Below are 19,155 nucleotides of genomic sequence, written 5' to 3' on the forward strand. Positions count from 1 at the left end.
ATCTACGTAGGATGACCTTTTTCGTATCTATTTTTCAACGCGTTGACTTGCATCAGATAAGATTTCGGCGTTTTGCTCATTCTCAACATCAAAATAAGTAATAAGGTTTGATAACGATATCACGCACTTTCCATATTAAAAACTATTTCTTGTGCAGAATAAATAGTCACGCTTGTTGTTTATCGCAGACCACTATGCATGCGTGATTATTCATTTTTTGCGAGGTTATTTGGCTTATAAACACCTGAGAACCTTTGAATAAGAATTTTTATTTGAAACAGCGTTCAATAGACTACAAAAATTGGTTCAATTTATTCAGTAAGACTTAATTCTCTAGCTGATGGATAAAAAATGAACTACATGATTCACACGGATTCAGTTGATTTGCTCCCATTGTAATACACTGAAAGAAAACTACCAGCATTTTCTTTAAATGAAGATTTACTGAAATATGAAGAAAATCTCAACAAGATCAGATTTGTACAGAGAGACTACCGAAATGAGACGTTTGTTTTTTTGCATATCTTAGCCTAGTACAAGTAGGTGTGAATTCCCTGTGATTAACCTCACTTAATTTGCAATCAATAAATGGCGAACTATGTTGTAGAAATTAAAATCAGTATTCTTATTTAGATTTATTTCCCTAATTGTGTACATCTCCACAGTGTGTAAAGTCAATCATCTTATAACGAGATAATATTCATCGGGGTTTGCGGGGCCACTTCGTTTGTTCAAAGAAATATTCCAGGGTTGTATAGCAGGGTAGGACGGCTGCCCGGAAGCTCCTCCTTATCCAGTAGATAGTAACAGCTGTGCAAGAAGTCCAAATCGATCAGGTCGTTTTATTACAAAAGGATGATGTGAATGCTTTCGAGGGGGGTTTCATGTGCGTTCGGTTGATCCTTCCTGTGAACAGTTTCAATCGCATTAAGGTGAAATTGGACATCAACAGCGTAACAACACCGAACACTGAGACAAAACGACACATTGGAAAGGAACAACATTCGAACTTACTCAAAATCGAACAACACACTAAGGGCGGTTTCCAATCGGTCGTCAGGGTTTAGGCAGCTGCTTCTTCCTCGGGCTGTGAAATCAGACGCAAATCGGGCGTTAGGCGTTTCGAAGAAATTTACACTGATACAAAAAACGACCAACAGAGCGGTTAGTTCACAGAATGATTTTTACTCGTTCCAAAATACACGTTTATTTTGAAGTCATAAATACATATAGAAAATGGGAGTCATTGTTCGACGACAGAGCGGTTTTATCACTAGGCTGGCTAGTGACACCTCTGGAACAGATCAGGGATGGGTACTCGGGAAGGGTTAGGATTTGTTCAGGTAATTGGGAACAGAAACGGGAAGAGGGGGACAGGAAATCCTTCTTTTCCTTTCGATTTCTCGTTCAACTCCACGCTCCACGGGTACGGTTGACAATTATACATAAATATGTTTGCCTTCTTTTTATTTAATATTTTTTTAGATTATAAAACAGACAAATAAAGATGAGTGCTTATGGATTTTGAATGGTGGTAAGGACGAAGATTTAGAATTAGCGCACAGGTGATGCCTTATGCTTCGGCATCGACTGCTTCGGCCGTTACCTTGGCGTCGCCCTTCTTGGACCAATCGGGTTTCTTCTGCTCGCCGCGAAACGAAGGAAAAGGAAGAAAGTGGAAGAAGAAAATATTCGTGTCAGTATAAACATATTTCGAAGAAGAGCGTGCGTAGAATGACAGTTTCTGGTGAGTAGAATGCGGTTGGGTTTAAGTTGGTTCGTCTTGTAGGGTGGGAATCTAAGCCGTGCTGATATTCGTTTTTATCGATGAGCGCGCAGTTAAAATCATCTAATGTTAGAAATACTATCAAACAACTTGGCAACACTGTTTGAATGATAAGTGTTGCCAAATACTTCATTATAGACTCGAGTCAGATTTTTACTGCGCCTCATCGATAATTACATACTCTACCTGTGGAGTGCTTAACTAGGGTACAATTGAAAACTGAGCTACGTAATGTTTTTGTTTGCAATTGCATAGAACTCATTCAAGCTAGATACTCGGGACAAGGGTTCTTCACGGAAAACTCAATCCAATAAAAAGTCTAAAATAGACGTTGTTTACCTATCCATTTCCACAACAAATATTTGACTGGCTTTCTGTTCGGGCGAATCTTACGCTCAGTTCCCACGGAACTGATGGACAGATACAAAACTCGTTTTCTTTTAATCTACAGAATCACACCAACGCAGTTGTTCCGTACCACGATGTTTTATTTGCGAATTTTTCGATTTGTTACTTTCTGCATTACTGCTGGTAGCGGCGGATTTGGCGACAAATTAACAGTTCTAGCTCTCTTATTGCCACGTTTTTTTGTGTTGTTAAAATTAACAATAATAATTCTCGAAACTAATAAATAGACACATATGGATTGCAGTTAATTTTAAATATACAAAAAGATAATTAAAAGAAAAGTGGTTTTGTAATCCCCTCTACTTCTTCTGCCAGTCAGCCTTCTCCGATTTCTTAGCCTGCGGAGTAACAAAGAGAGAACAATTTCGAAAAGCGAAAAACGATTAATGAACGTAGATCGTTCAGTTTTGAGCGTCTCTTCAAAAATCAACCCGTTGAGAACGCCTGGTTGCAATGACAGCTGCTTCTGTGTCAAAAAAATGTTCATCACAGAAGACTTTGCCGTTGTTGGAAAAACCTTAACAAAAACAGAGGCCTACTTGGATCGATTGACAGCGTGGTCAAAGTCACACCAGTAGTGTTCCTACACTGGAAAAAAAATCTCGCTTTTTTTGCGCTCGACGTGCTTCAAAAATCTGATTTGCACCGTTGACCAAAAATAAAGCGTGCGAAATAAGCGACGCGAACGTACCTCCTTATCTTCCTCTTCCAGGGTGAATTCCTTCTTTTTGACAACCTTGAGCTGGTTACGGAAGTTAAATTCGGCGGCCTTCTTCTGCAGCTTGGCGAATTTGTTCTCGTACTTGGAGACCTTCTTCAGCGTTGGCTTGACGCTGCGGGAGGGAAACAAAACACATGATTCGTTACCTGCGACACTGGGTGTAAAACGCTGGTTGAAAACTTACAATTTACCGCGAAGGTCGTTGACTTGGGCGTTGAGGTCGGAAATCTAGAAGGTGGATCCAGGCGAAATGCGACGGCACAGGAGGGAAAACGAGAACAGTTAATAAGTGCAACTCAATATTTGAGTTTGATTTTTATATGAAGATTAACGGGAAACTAGTTTGAAAATTTATACAGTGAGTAGTGGAAAATACAGGTTTTGGAAATGTACAAGTGTTAGACAAGTGATATCGGACTACTACTAGTTGACACAGCATTCATGTGAATATAATCGCTAAAAGTAAGGTTAATTTGTTTTTATTTTATTGGGAAAGGGGTTAAAATAATAGTACTTTTACAAACTACATTAGTACTAGTGTTAATTGTGGTGAGTCGTGTTTTCGTGAAAGCTGGCATTATAACTATTTATGTGAGAGCAGAGTCACTAGAAAGGGGAACAACGCCGCAGGAAACGGCAACCGAATCGAGGTTCCCCCTTCTGGAGAACGTCTCAGTGTGTTAGAGAAACACGACAAATTTTTACTCTAGTGTGTGTTTTCTATATGTGTTTATATTTACTTTGTGTGAAACAATACAACGAAAGGAAAAACGAAAAAATACAAAACATCTACTACATTGACATATTTTGATTGATTGGTTGGTTGTAATTTGGAATTTTGTTGGTTGAACAAGTGGGTGTCTCTTTCGCGAGAGGGAAAAAGATACCGCAACAAGGTAGGATCAGTGAAAGAGACAGAGATGATTAAACAACAAATACACGGCCCGCGCGATGATAGAACACAAATATTATCCAGAGAAAATTAAACAGATTGATTGGTATCGCAACACATGACACAGGACTGATTTCAATCAGGTTTTGAATTTGTTTATATTTTTAGATTTGCCGGTAGTTTGTCATTAGATTGGGTAATACATTCATGGGGTACCAGTCTGCTCATAATAATTATTAACAAATAAGATTATTAAATTGCTTTTGTTTCATTAAGATTTGCAGACTAATTTGGTTCCCATAATGATGCGAAGGATATTCATGGTTCATTCCTTGCTAAAAGAAATGCGTGTACAATTTGACAGAAAACAATAAGAGAAAGAGATAATAGTCTTGTGAAGGTACTGCACAGTATGGCACATAAAGTGATTTTAATAGTTTGAGTTTGAACCGAACGAAAAATCACTCAAATGAAATCCAAATGATAAGGGACGCCTATAGACTTGATTCTTTGACACAAAACAAGTTTTCTCTGGCTGATCGCATGTCAAATAACACATAACATCATACAAATGTGACGGGTCTCAACACTGGTTAGTACACTGTAAAATGAAATTATGAGGGAGATCACAAAAACCACGTGCAATACTGGGCTATTTTGGTTTTGTTTCGGGGATTTCACTTTATTGGTTTCGATTTGAAATTATAAAGAGACAGAGAAAAGCGAAACAAAAACTAAAACAATAACCAACAAAAAATAAACAAAACGAACGTTAGATAACTTTAGGTTATATTTGGAGAACACGGTGGGGAGCATGTCAAAAATTTCGACGGCAACATTGAAGCAACAGTCGAGTTCCACGTGTTTATCGCAGCAGTTCGACTATTTAAACATGAACTAAAATGTAACGGATGATGTACTGGATGAGTGGAAACAGGGGTGATGATGTGATGAAAGGCAACAACGGCGAAAACGGTTACAGTTACATTGTTCTGTGCCATACTGTTTCTAAATTTTTCATTTGATATTTTTCTGTCATTTGTTTGTAAACATTATTAATAAACAAAACTAAGTAGCAAGCTAGAGGCAAATTAAGGCTAAACACCGAACGAAACGATATTGAAGGTTACCAAATCGGGGAATAAATACGCGGGAGTCAATAACTCAAATATTATTTTACTCGGTTTCGCTACAACAGCAATTTAGATAGTGTTGTATTTTTCTTCGTTTTTCCTGTCATTGATGGAAGGTGTTTTGTTCAGCAACCATCTCTAGGTTCAGTGATGTCTCACGGAATAGAGTTGCTGTAGTCATAGTTACGGCAATGTTGCCGCCCACTAGTGCTCATAGAAAGCGAGAGGGTTCCTTCGAAAAGACGTGTACTGAGTGTAGTTGTCATGTAAAATTTACCATGGATTTTTAGTTCAGTGTATGATACAATTGCCAGACTTGTTTTACCCGATTCATAATAGACTTTTGCAAGGGGTTCATAAAGTTCACTCGCCCAAAGGATTTTGACATTTGAGCGGGGCATTCAATCGAACGCCAGTTCATTTTACGACCCGCTCAAACGTCAGAATTTTGTTTTTTTGGGGAGCTCATTTTGCATTAGTCTATAAGTTATCGATTGCGAAAGTTGGTTAGTAATTTTGACAGGAAAGTATAGAAAGGGATAGTGAAGAAAGAATGACATGCGATTAGTTGACGGATGCAAAAAGCAGGCCATGACAGTTAAGGCAGATGTCTTCGACCCGACTGTTGATTCTAGATAGGAAACTTGTGGGAGCACTTGCCGAGCTGTAGAACCGTTTTCGCATGTGCAATGTGCCTAGCAATTTACCAGCGCTACATATTTACAGCCACTTTATGGTAGGTACCATTCCATGAATTATTTCAACACGTCGCTAGTGCTTAACAAGAAGTAGGATATCGTGGAACAGTACCCACAAATCTACGCCTACTATACACATTAAAACTATGTTTCAAAACTTAGCGACTCCTACGTCACTTTGGTTGTGTTAGTTTACAAGGATTGAGGAGGAGAGATGTCGCATTGATGTGCATTTATTTGACATAGGGTTTTGAAGGAGAATTGTTTACAAAAAAACGCGAATTTACATCGTATTTATAGTCAAAAGTTAGCACGTGGCGCCTCTAGTTGACAGGTTTCGCTTTACATCTGTCTTTTGTGCACCTCATCAAAAATTTGTCAACTGTGAATGCGCCACTGCCTTCTTTTGTCATACGAATTAAAAACAATTTTGCGATCTAGTAGTTGTGGTTTTTTTTGTTGATGTGCATGTTTTACACAGTACAAAAAATGAAACACGAAAAAACCATTGGTCAGTCGATTAGTGTGAAATCAGAAACGAAAACTCCAATTTAAAATCTCATTTATGGTGGTGTGGGGTGGTAGATCTTGGCTTCACTTCCGATCCGACCGAAACGCTAATGACACTGACTAGGAATCTTTCCAGCAAGCTCGGTCATTTTGAATTACGTGTTCCAATTCTTTTCGAATTGGAAACACGTGATGTCACTGGAAACTGTCCCTTGCTGTTTGGGTTCCATAATCAGTGTTGGTTCCGCCATCGCTTCGGCCATATTGTGACCGATTGTAACTTGAAATAGTTGACAGCGGAAGCGACCACAACTGCGCTCTCGGGAGTGATTGTCAATTTTTATTTTGTTTTTAGTGAAATGTAAACAAAACAAGTGATGGGTCTATTAATAACTATTTACTGGTTGTTTGGTAACGAAGTGGTACACAAACGTTGGACAATGTTTTGCAACGATTAATTTTTTGAATGTTTTTTTTTGGTTTTGGTTTATTCGAGAGACGTCAATAATAAAACAAGTAAAACGAACAAAATGAAAACGAAAAACTAAAAAACGAACTTCAGATGAGTATAAGAAACAGATTATAATGTGGATATGTTCGGCAGTACCTCCCAATCTCTTTTCCGGACTTCGAATTCCAAATCCCATTTTTGGCCTTCACATGTATACATACGGTTGTAATATTCTCTAACAATGTCTTTCAACACGTCTGCGAATGGGAAAACGAATGTGCAACACGGTGAATTCAAGTTTGTTCTCTGACAGTGACAAAGAGGGATAGATTATGTGAAAGAGAGAAAGAGACGTGAACGATATAACGAGAACGCAAAAAAAAAAAACGCGTGAGTTGGTGCTGATTTCTAAGACTTTCGCTCAATTGATTCGGTTGGAAAGTAACTGCAAATTTGTACACTTTTAGCTATAAGATAAATGAACGTTTGAGGGGGGGCGCTTGTTTGGAGGTTTACGTCTGAAGTAATCTGAGACGGAGAGAAACTGATAAAGAATGAATCATGAGTCTGCGATCATGAAATGACGAACTCGATTGCGGCCATGTTTACGGACGGAATTTGATTCCGACACAGATATCTCTTGTTATTTTCCTTAAACGATTTACTTTTTGCATTTTGGTGTAGTTTTATTGTATTTTGTATTTTTTTGTTTTCATTTTCTTGACTTAGTTTCTAAAAAAAGGTTAATTCAAAAATATTTTCGAGGAAAAAAGTAGCAAAACAAAAAATTGCTCGGTTTCGGGAGTAGTATTTGTTTCAGTGTGCTTATGTAGATGCCGATTTTACAGAGTTGGACTTTTCTCTGGTTTTGATTCATGGCAATTGATAAAAAAAAACGTGAGTGTCAATGCAATCAAAAATAATCTGTTCATCTATGTTTACGTGTGTGTGGCGTTTGTTTTGTATCTTGTTTTTAATATTTTTGATTGGCAAACTATTGCAAATTTTGATGGGTCGTCTTGAAAATTTTACCTCGAACTGTTTCATTTTTTCGATTCTTTCTAAATCGTACTTGTCACCTTCCAAAGCAAATATCCTTTTCCAATATTCTCGAACAATAGTTTGAAGCTCGGCTAGTGGATAAATACACGGAGGAGTTAAACCATTGATCAGTGAGTGAGCAATTATTTTTTTTCGTTGACAAATTGTGGACAAGTAGATCAAAAATGAATTTTGGGATGTGGCTGTTGGCTTCATTTTGGATTTGGTCTATTCTAAAACGATGATTATATTCGGGGAGCCTTCACGAAAGGCGCCCTCCATTCGTAACGGTCGAAGGGTGAATGAGGTTTCTCAGGTACACGTGTATGATGTGAGCTTGTGTGTTTGTGTGGCAAGTGTTCAGATTAGGATCGGATCGCGCGGAAGGGTCGACTAGAGAATGTTCCCCAAAAATGCATTCAAAGACACAAAAATCTAAGCAAGTTCGCTTGCATTAAGTTTGGTGTTTATCAAGAGACAAAAATTCGTAGCAAGGCCTGGCACAAATGATTAATGAAGCTGCTGGGTCAATCCAAAGATTCAGCAAGTCAGAGAGAAGGAGCTAGAAGAGGAGCAGCAGGAGGAAGAGTGAGAAACTTCGTTAATCACGCTCGTGAGTAGCAGCGGCGCAACGGCAAGCGCTCAGCGGCGGCGGCTTAACTGGCAGCCATTTTGTTTTCAGTTTTAGACGGTGGCAGTGTTTATATGGTGAATACTTGTTTCTATCAGTGTGTACTGGTGTGATTATTTTTAGGAGGCGTTACTCTTCTCGTACAAGACCATATAAATGTGCCATAGACAAAACGGTTCGCATAGTAGAAACTAAAACAAAAATCAATCCTTGCCTCGTGGTCCTTCCTAGCCACTTCATACTCATTATCAATCTTTTCCGTCTCCAGGTTACAAATTCTTTTGTGGTATTCTTTGCATATGTGCTTCACACTTGCTACAAAAACAGAAAGGGGGAAATTTTGACAACAGATTTAGACGGTTCCCAATTTCAAAAAGCAGCAAACTTTCGCTACTACTACAGAAGCCTGTTTCTTGCAGTCGATTGTTGGATTGATTCAAGCCGGATGGTATTTAGGATTTGATTAGCACCTATCACCCTACAAAAAAAACTTATTCTGCCTCCTACAGAATCCTCCTTGGTCGGAAAGTTTTAGTGACAACAATATACACAACATCAAAAAAACAAAAAAAAAACTAGAAAAATTAAAATTTGACAAAAATGACGTTCCACGGAAATCATAAGCCATTCGGAGTAACTTTTCGTTTCAGTGTAAACACCGAAGAAAAGATCGTTCAACAAAGAGGTGGTTTACGTCCGATGATAAAACACATAAATAGATCGAGCAGGCGGCGGTTACTGAGTTGGAAAACTTCCTTCCACAGAAACAAAAAATCAAGCAATCATTTTAAAAAAAACTTGTGTCAGAAACAGACAGTAGAGAAGAGAACTGATAGGTCGTAAAGTATTTTGTATTGTAATGTAGGCGGTTCTGTTTTGTAGAGTCGTTGAACAGACAGCAACAGAGAGAAAGAAGCACAGTGAGAGAGTTTTGAGAGATAGAGAGTGTGGTTTTGTTTGTAGTAATGCTGCTATACCTCGAAATCTTTCCTCTTCACTACATATTCAAGGTCAAACTTCTCCTCTTCCAGGGCATTGATTCTGGCGTGATAGTCGCGGAGGACTTTCCTGATTTGCTCTGAATTGGTGGTTGGGCGGTGGAGGGGAATGGCGGGGGGTAATGTAGAAAGTGTGTAAAATATTTTTTTTTATGCGATTGGGATGTGTGCATTTTTCCATGTGCCGTGACGGATGAGAAAAATGAGCAGATGATACTTTTTTCAGTGTACACGATGATCAAAATGGCGGAAAGAGATAGAAACTTCTAAAAGATGATGACGTTGATGAGATAGATAAAAATGAAGCATGGTTTTCTTCCCTAAGTGGTTCGCTACAAAGTGCGAGCTAACCGGAAATTCGTCAGCGTCAGTACTTAGACATAACTATAACTTGGGGGGTGCGGTTTCGTTTTATGGCTAAAGTACAGTACGTTCTAGAATGGGCGACATGATCAACAATACCTTCGTTGGCATCTTCGACGCTCTTTGGCTTGCCGCATCGCTCTTCGATGATGCGCCTACGTTCCGCTGCTTTACGCTCCTGTTCTTTCTTCAGTTCTTCGGCGGCTTTCTTACGCAACAACAACTGTATTACAGATGAGAAAAAGGATAAAAGCATTAGACTTGGAGAGTTAGCGTTCACCATTTGATTCCAAACCTACCCTGAGTTTCTTCTTTCTTTCTGGAGTCATGAAACCCTTCTTGGCCTTCTTTGCTTTGGAAGCTTCCTCCATACGCTTGCGCACTTCCGCACGCTTGCGCTCGATTTCGGCCTGTTTGGCCTTCTTTGCTTCATCGTCAGCCATGGTTGTTGTTGGTGGTGTTAGGAGCTAGATCTGTATGGAACAAACATAAATTAAAGGGTGGTTAGAGTTCATTGTAGAATGGTAAAAGTGTTAAACTTTCTGAACTTGCTGGTGCTGTTGATTTTGCTGATGCTACGAAGAACGATTTTGTAATTTCTAAGTGAAATATGTAAATATCTAAATTTAACTTTCAAGAAACGGCATTCGTCATTATAATCAACTTCACAGGTTCCCTCAAACACAAGCGACGCGATTGTCGTCGTCGCCTGGCGACTGCGATTTTGTTGCCGTTGGTATGGAAGCATCTAAACGGGACATTGCATGCCGCGACCCAGCATCAGGTGGCGGAGACAATCGCCCAGCGAGAGTAGTGTTGCGTGTGTTTGGGGGAAGTTTTCAAAAACAGACTTTACAAATACGTGAATTTTCACAACAGTGTACGGATTAAACTGGAAGGTTTTTTTTTGACTTGCTGTCTTCGAGATTAGCTGATTGATTCTTAGGGTGAAGCCATAGTAGACGCGACCGTCGATGTATCGCTGTTTGGTTTAAGGGCTTGAGCCGAGGGGAAGGGCTGTTTGACCAAAAATCATTCGGCCGAATAAGTCATTTGGCCAAAAAGGCCATTGGCCGAAAGTCATTGAAGCAAAAAGTGCCCTTGAGATGAGCACAATTACGCGAAAAAAAGTAGATCATTGTAAAATAAAATCAATTAGGGCAAATGTTCCTATAGTAGAGATAGTGTAATTGTTGAGAAATGCGTGAATTAATCGCAGCTACCTACAATTTCGATCGATTAGTTGAAAAATCATACTCATGATAAAAACTGGTAATGTACCCAAAAATTACTTAAAATTTTCTGCTCTTTGCACTAATAGTTGCGGTATTGTTCCTGTAGTATCGAAGCGCATATAAAAACAATAGGATTCGCAACTATGGGAAAACCAATAAACAAACACGGTAGCCAGACCGCAACTATTGGAATAATGTTCTAATGATTGGAGGTTTATTTTAGAGCAAACATATTGATTCAGTACCATCAAATACTACTATCTTAGAAAAGGGATCAAGTTCTTCCAGAATAATTGGTTAAGTAAGTGTTAGGTATATCCCATTAGTTTTGAGCACTTAAATAGTGGAGTGCTTAGTTCCTCCAATGTTAAGTCATTGACTCTATCCCAAATAGTATGACTAAAAAATGGGAATTGAAGACCCCATAACAAACTCAGGGAAATAAAAAACACTACTAAACCATTCAGACAGTCTTTAAAATGAAATCGCAAAGAAGTTGTCATACTTAGCAGACTACGAATAGATCACACCAGTTACCATGCACTCACCTTTATTGATCAGTGCCCTGGTGACATGACATTCCGTGGCATTTTTCTAATTTCGCTTTCTTGCTATATACACATATTTAGAACAATTATCTGTTAAATAAAGTTCTAGGATCCTTAATGCGCCTAATTGTTCATCAAAAATTTCAAACTGACAAGTGAAGACATTCCACTAAAATAGCTAAAATAATTTTCTCAAGAATGGTATGTTGAAACGAGGTTTCTATGTATTGAGTGGATTGGCGAGATGCTATCAAAAAGAGAAATATCAGCTGACCTCCAATGCGATGGAAATATGAACACAGATACTTTTGGTACCTACAATTAAGGTCAACACGCTAGCAAATGGAGCCTGAAACTTCGCCTTTGATGGGGAGTGACTTGTATTTAATTTTTGCCTTTTTCGTACACCAAGTTGTACCGAAAGCTATCATTTCACTAGAAGAACGATATCAGCTCAACAAACTGAGAACATGTCGGTCTGTCCGTGTGTATGTGTGTGCACAAAAAATGAGAAAAACATTAGACAACTTTTTATAAAGTAATCCTTAACCGATTTTCTCGCAACAAGTTTTATTCGACAGAGGACAAAGCCTTTTGAATTTGATAACGATCGACCGTTGCGTTTAAAAGTTATAAAGAAAATGGTACATCGAACCGAGCCATATAAGCGCCATATAAGGTTGGTGTCTTGACTAAATACGAGAAAGGCAGTATCACTACTCGGTGAATTAAGTTGGGTTTTGTTATTTTAATTTTAAAGCCTACTTTCCATTTCAATGACCAAACAGCTTGCTGTCAACAAAATAAACAAAATAAGATAAATGAATTACCTTAAGCCTCTACAACCCAAATTTTTGTTTTCGCTCAAAATCACTATTTTGCTTTCTAAAATCGATCTAAACACGGTTTGGACGTTAAAAAAAATTAATTTACAATTTTATCAATTTCACACTTTGATTTTTTAGTATTTTTTTTTTCAAATTTTTTATCCAGCCAAATAGTTTTTTGAATCTATTAATCTTTTTTGATTTTTCAACATATTTAGAGTTTGAAAATTTCTTTCCAATGCTGACTTATTGCAATTTTTAAATTTTCAGGGTTAATATTGTATTTTCCGTGTAACGAGTTGGATAAATATTTTAGAGTGTAATATTCACCACTAAAACCTTCTATTTAATAAGGTTAGTTGTAGAAAAATACTAAACTACAAATATTTCACTATTCAAAGGTGTATGAGCAAAAACACGGAGGAACAAAATATTACTAAATTTTCAATATTTTTTTATAAATGTGTAGAACTTCGAAAATTGACTTTAAACCACACTTAAACATGCATTGAGGTTTATATTATTGATCAACATAAAGATTTTTACGAAATCTGATCATTTAAAAATTACAAAAAAAAACAATCAAAAATGTCAAAAGGCGGTCTTGGGCATTAGAGGGTTAAACCCTTTTAAATTTATTGATATCTAATAAAGTGGACGGATTTCGGTCCCCCACGGTATGACTGTATTGTTTCTAAACGAATGCGAATTGCTTTAAATTGCATCACATTATGGTGTGAAAAAGAAGAATTGAATATAAATCCTTCAAAGACCACATTAGTGGATTGTATGACATTTGCCAGAAAACCATTTGCCAGAATCAATTTGCCAGAATGTTTTTTGCCAGAAACCTATTTGCCAGAAAGGACCATATGCCAGAAAGCCATTCCCCAGAATAGACCATTTGCCAGAATGTACCATTCCCCAGAAATAGTAAAACTGGAAATTCCGATTATTATTGATGGGTAAAGAATAGAAAAAATATATAAAGGATTTTCGGTATCTATATATATAAAAATCAATCTATGTATGTATGTTCGCTAACTACTTCTGAACCACTTGGCCGAATTCAACCAAATTTGGTACACACGTTCTCTATCCTCAGGGGAAGTTGACAAAGGGGGTGGGAGGGTTTTGTTTAGAAAACGAACAATTATGTGTAACTTGCATCTCCTAGGGCCGATTTCAATCAAATTTTGTACACATATTCAATATAAGGAGACAACCATATGAGAGTGTAATCTTTGAAAGGGGGGAGGGGTCTGGAGGGAGGGGTATGGTTCAGAAAACGGGTAATTCAGAGTAAATTCTGAACCCCTGCACCGATTTCAACCAAATTTGATACCAACATTCTCTACCCTAAACAAAAGATAACAAAGCGGGTGGGGCAGTCATTGTAAAAAAGGGAGGGTATGGGGGAGGGGTTGTCTTTTATAAAACAGCAATTCAGTGTAACTCCCAACCCCCAGTACCCATATCAACCAAATTTTGTACACATATTCACTAAGAGTAGTCGATCATATGGAAGTGTAATTTGGTAAGAGGGAGGGGCTGGGGGAGGGTATTGTTCAGAAAACAAGCAATTCAGTGTATCTTTTGAACCCCTGGACCGATTTCATCCAAATTTGGTACACATTCTCTATCCTAAGGAGAAAATAACAAAGGGTGGTATGATCATTGGGAAAAAGGGATGGTAAGGGGGAAGGGTTGTATTTAGAAAAAGAGCAATTCAGTGTAACACCTAACTCCCAGGACCGATTTCAACCAAAATTGGTGTACACATTTTCTATCCCAAGGAGAAGATAACAAAAGGAGGTGGGAGGTCATTGGGGAAAAAGGGAAGTTATGGGGAAGGGTTGTCTTTAAAAAAAATGAGCAATTCAGTGTAACTCCCAGGATAAATTACAACCAGATTTGGTACACTTATTCTCTATTTTTGGAAGATGTTTATTGAAAAGGTAGAAAGGGCCAAACAAATATATAAAAATAGATTGATACAAAGGAACAATTCTATGAGCGGTAGATCTACCTCTGTGGGTTTTGTGCTACAGCATTGGACATTTTAATTGAATAATTTACTTTTCAGTCCCTAGCAAAGCCGAATACATATAGCTATTAGCTATCTATATATCTCGGATACTTATTCAACGTATGTGACGTATGTGATTTTGTAAACAAAAATTTAAACGTTGATTTCTGCAATCTGATAGCACTCCCACGCAAACCATCGCCACATACAGGTAGGGGAGGTTTCGGCTACATGTTCGTTGTGTTGGTTTGCGTAGGAGTGCCATCATATTTGACAAATCGACGTATGCATCTTTGTTTACAAAATCACATACGTCCTTTTGAATAAGTACCGAGATATATAAAACTCAATGTTTGTATGTTTGTGTGTATGCTCCAGCCTAACTTTGAACCCATTATTGTATTGTTTAGTTATCGATCAATTTAACCATTTATCGAAATTATGGTTGCCCAGTGACAAGCAATGATTAATGTGTTTCCTTCTGGATGGTGAATGTGATCCCTTCTTTAAAATAGACGTTTGCCCGGAATAAGGCATCGGTGGATGTTTTTCCTTCTTTAGAAATAAACGTTTGCCCGGAATATGGCGATTATGGGTTTGCTCCCTTCTTCAAAACCAGTCAATGTTTTCAAATGAAATCTGCCTTCTTCTGATCAAATGATGAAGTATCGATAAGAAAACGCAATTATCCTGTTGACCAATTGGTTTATTCATTTTCCGATTGTGAAAAAAAAACTGCGAATCAAACTGGCAATTCCGAGCAAGGCCGGGTACATAAAGCTAGTACATAAATAATTTTCATAAAAAGGGTAATAGGGCTAATACGTTAATTAGACAATTTTCAGAAAGATGGATACTATTTTTCAAAAGAAAAAAAAACTTTCATATTTGTCTACTATCAAACAAATTGTTAACGAATGGATATCATATTTCATCGCCTCATTCCAGACGCAGACTTCATTTGATTGCATCATATCTACAAATAGATCACTTAAAGTCATATTAGACAGCTATTTTTCCTCATTGATGAAAATATATCTTGTATTCTAGGCAAAATGTGTACTTCTAAAGAAAGGAATCATATCCACAATTGCTAATAGCTATATTCAAACACGGGCACGGGAAAACACCTAGGGATAACAACTACCCTTGCCTTAATCAGAGCAAGTGCATTCTTAAAAAAATGAATCATATCCACCATTGCTGCATTTCTGGGAAACGCCTATTTTCAAAGAAGGGATCACATTCACCATTGCCTTAACCCTTTCAGGACAGCTGGGTCACATTTGCCCAGCGCGCTGGGTATATATGACCCATCCGTCCTGAAAGGGTTAATCCGGACAAGCACCTACTTTTAAAGAAGGAATCACATCCACCATTCCTTAATCCGGGCAAGCGCCTAATTTTAAAGAAGGGATCACATCTTCCATTATATTAGTCCCGGCAAACGCCTATTTTTAAAGAAGGGATCACATCCACCATTGCCTTAATCCGGGCAAGTGCCTACTTTTAAAGAAGGAGTCACATCCACCATTGCCTTAATCCGGGCAAGTGCCTTCTTTTAAAGAAGGGATTATATCGTCGGGGTTCAGCCAAAGCACACCAAGCGCCTACGAAAAATTACCGATTTTTCTGCTCAAACTTTCGTTTATCAGATTTAATTAATCGCAAATCGATATCGTATTGGCTATCCCTCAACCCCATAACTGAGGATATCCTACTGCAAATGTATGCTTATATTCATATGAAACTGGCAAACGCCCATATTTAAAGAAGGGATCACATCCTCCATTGCGTTAATACCGACAAACGCCTACTTTTAAAGACCATATTCACCATTGCTTTAGTCCTGGCAAACGCCCATTTTTAAAGAAGGGATCACATCTGCCATTGCCTCGATCCGGGCAAGCACCTGCTTTTAAAGAAGGGATCATATTTACCATTGCATTAATCCGGGCAAGCGCCTTGTTTTAAAGAAAGGATCATACCCACCATTGCTTTAATCCTGGCAAACGTCTATTTCTAACGAAGGGATCACATCCAATGGCAAATAGGAGATGATCAATTCTGGGGAATGGTGCATTCTGGCAAACGGCCTTTTGGGGAATGTCATACAACCAATTAGTGGCGTTTACAAGGAAAACGAATAATTCATTCTCTATTTTGAATTTTCAAACTCAGTTAAGCATCTTGGAGTTAGACTGGACAGTAAGCTGGATTGGAACCTACATCTCGAAGAAGCTACTAATGCTTTAAGTAAGGTACACTGGGGGGAGTGGAAAAAGGGGGTAAGTGTAAACATCGACTCGAAAAATTGAAATTGTACATACTTTACAGTTTTTACCACACCATAACATTGTGCAACAATATACTTTGATGCCCACACTAATACTTTATTAAAATTTGTATAATACATACACTAACATGGTTAACGCTTGAACTGTCATTTTAGGTTTCGCTAGAAGTTGATTTTTCCATTCATAAAATTAAATCTTATTTGCACCAATGGTTCCTTTTTCAAGTAAATTTATATCACAGGTGACTATAACAATACAATTAAACTAATCCCATTCAATTTGTAGTGGTTTGTTTGATTAATCTACCTATCGTTATTAATGCCTTTCACATGTTTTACATATGAAAAAAAATATGAAAAAGAAAAAATAGCACCGGTAGATGAATATATTCCATAATTCACATTCATTTATATTTATAGCAAGTTTTGCAGTTAAATGCAATTTTTTGTGCGAACAAATTGGTTAAGGACAAGTGTTTAAAAATAGGAGATAATTTTGTACGTGTTTTGCGCACACACATACATACAAAGACGCACACACAGACATCACTTCAATTCGTTAAACTAAGTTGATTTGTTTATAACCCTGTAAGCCCCATTTTTCCTATAAAAAAGTTCATCTTAGGGGCGAACCTATAGGTTTTACGTACGCTTAATGTTCGAGAAGGCAAAACCAGCCTTCCACTAGCTATTACGAGAATTCCATGGGAACCTACTCCGTTAAGCCAATGCAATTATTCAACAAAAGACACTCAGAGCAATTACCGTTTTGATTTTAGTTATATGTAACTACTCATCACATTTGCCCAGGTCAATGTAACATGGGTTTTCCACTTACCCCATCCCATTGGGTTGAGTGGAAAAACAACTCCAAATTTTTTAATCTTTTTCCATCAATTTCATGCAACTAAAATAATATGAATTACCGCACTAATTACACTAATTGAATCATGCACTATCGATTTTTCCTGTTCCACTTCCCCCAGTGTACCTTATAAGTAAGACGACGTCCGGTAGAAAATGGGGATTAAAGTCAAACATGATTCAGTGGATTTACACGGCGATAGTGTAACCCTGAATCTCATATAAGAAGAGGCCACAAACCACCCCCCCCCCTCAGGGGCAAAACGCGTATTCCATCATTTTTACCCTATTTCGTACGGCCGTAGCGAAACTAGTGTGTACGAAAAAGTGTAATAATAAAAGATAGCAAGGTTAGAAAAACCGAAATTTTCCACATTTTGATGAAACATCTAACGTTTTGGCGAGGCATAATGCCCTAGGTCAGCGGTTCTCAACCTGGGGTACATGTACCCCTGGGGGTACCTTCGCTGGCCCCAGGGGGTACCTCGGACAAAAATGCGTAATGGCGGATGTTTAACAGTTCCAATGAAAACTTTTCAATAAAGATCTGATTGAGGAAAAAAATGTTGAATGATATGTTAAGAATAAGCTTCTGAACTAAAATCTAGAATCTTAAGGTTCGGAAGTACCCATTTAAGAGGCTTAAGGGCAATCCTCACGGAATCCAAATTTAAAAGGTACTCGCAAGACACTCGACAGTAGGGCAGTTCAAATTTCAAAAATGTTCGAAAATTCCAACTCCCATATGTCTATTAGCATCATTTTGATAATATAGGAGTCCTGGCAAAATTTCAGGCAATTCGGTGGCCATTTAGGGGTGGCGGGAAGTCAATTTATGTTCATATGGAAATTTGTATGGGAAAAACTTAAAATTTATTCAAATCCCCCTACAACTCTTAAATCGTAATGAATTCAAATAAACATCCCCAACCTCCATTTTTGGAATCTCAACCAGTGGGTAACACATTAATTTTGATTTATATTTCCACTGCTACGTTGAGGCTAATTACACCATTTTAGCCATTTATCCCATATTCATACTATCAATAGAACCGTTCAATCCACTCATAACTAATGTGTTATCCCGAGGTCTCATTTATATAGATTCCAAAAAGGGAGGTTGGGGATGTTTATTTGAATTCATCACGATTTGACAGTTGTAGGGAGACTTGAATAAATTTTAAGTTTTTCCCATACAAATTTCCATATAAACATAAATTGACTTCGCGCCACCCCTAAATGGCCACCGAATTGCCTGAAATTTTGCCAGGACTCCTATTTTAACAAAATGATGCTAATAGACATATGGGAGTTGGAATTTTCGAACATTTTTGAAATTTGAACTGCCCTACTCGACAGCCTCCTTTAAAAAAAACCTTTTAAGAGGCTCGGAAGTCTATTTTCAAGAGACTCGAAAACCTTCTTTCAAGAAGCTCAGAACCCTTCTTTCAAGAGACCCGGAAGCTTCCTTTCAAGAGGCTCGGAAGCCTCCTTTCAAGAGGCTCGGAAGCCTCCTTTCAAGAGGCTCGGAAACCTCCTTTCAAGAGGCTCGGAAGCCTCCTTTCAAGAGGCTCGGAAGCCTCCGTTCAAGAGGCTCGGAAGCCTCCTTTCAAGAGGCTCGGAAGCTTCCTTCCAAGAGATTCGAAAGCCCCTTTCGAGCTGCTCGGAAGCCTCCTTTCAAGAGATTCGAAAGGACCTTTCAAGCGGCTCGGAAGCCTCCTTTC

The 19,155-nt window shown here is 38.1% G+C and overlaps 1 protein-coding gene across 8 annotated transcripts in view; it reads right to left on the minus strand.

Annotated features, from left to right (window-relative positions):
• Nucleotides 1–423: 423 nt before the first annotated feature.
• LOC134207178 (troponin I) overlaps nucleotides 424–19,155 on the minus strand; it is a 33,164-nt gene continuing 14,432 nt past the window's right edge. The window contains exons 2-9 of one of the 8 annotated variants that reach the window (XM_062682904.1): nucleotides 9,932–10,105; nucleotides 9,732–9,855; nucleotides 6,756–6,856; nucleotides 3,100–3,143; nucleotides 2,886–3,027; nucleotides 1,607–1,642; nucleotides 1,015–1,087; nucleotides 424–906 (exon numbers count right to left, since the gene is read on the minus strand). In XM_062682904.1, the coding sequence (XP_062538888.1) occupies nucleotides 1,064–1,087; nucleotides 1,607–1,642; nucleotides 2,886–3,027; nucleotides 3,100–3,143; nucleotides 6,756–6,856; nucleotides 9,732–9,855; nucleotides 9,932–10,075 (615 nt within the window). In that variant the 5' untranslated portion in view covers nucleotides 10,076–10,105 and the 3' untranslated portion in view covers nucleotides 424–906; nucleotides 1,015–1,063. Of the gene's footprint in view, nucleotides 907–1,014; nucleotides 1,088–1,165; nucleotides 1,643–2,125; nucleotides 2,533–2,885; nucleotides 3,028–3,099; nucleotides 3,144–6,755; nucleotides 6,857–7,631; nucleotides 7,733–8,485; nucleotides 8,587–9,248; nucleotides 9,350–9,731; nucleotides 9,856–9,931; nucleotides 10,106–19,155 lie in introns of those variants that run through there. The other 7 variants (XR_009978357.1, XR_009978359.1, XR_009978358.1 and 4 more) reach the window with 7 other exon arrangements.

Source organism: Armigeres subalbatus, chromosome 1 (assembly GCF_024139115.2).
Source record: "Armigeres subalbatus isolate Guangzhou_Male chromosome 1, GZ_Asu_2, whole genome shotgun sequence".
NCBI lineage: Eukaryota > Metazoa > Arthropoda > Insecta > Diptera > Culicidae > Armigeres > Armigeres subalbatus.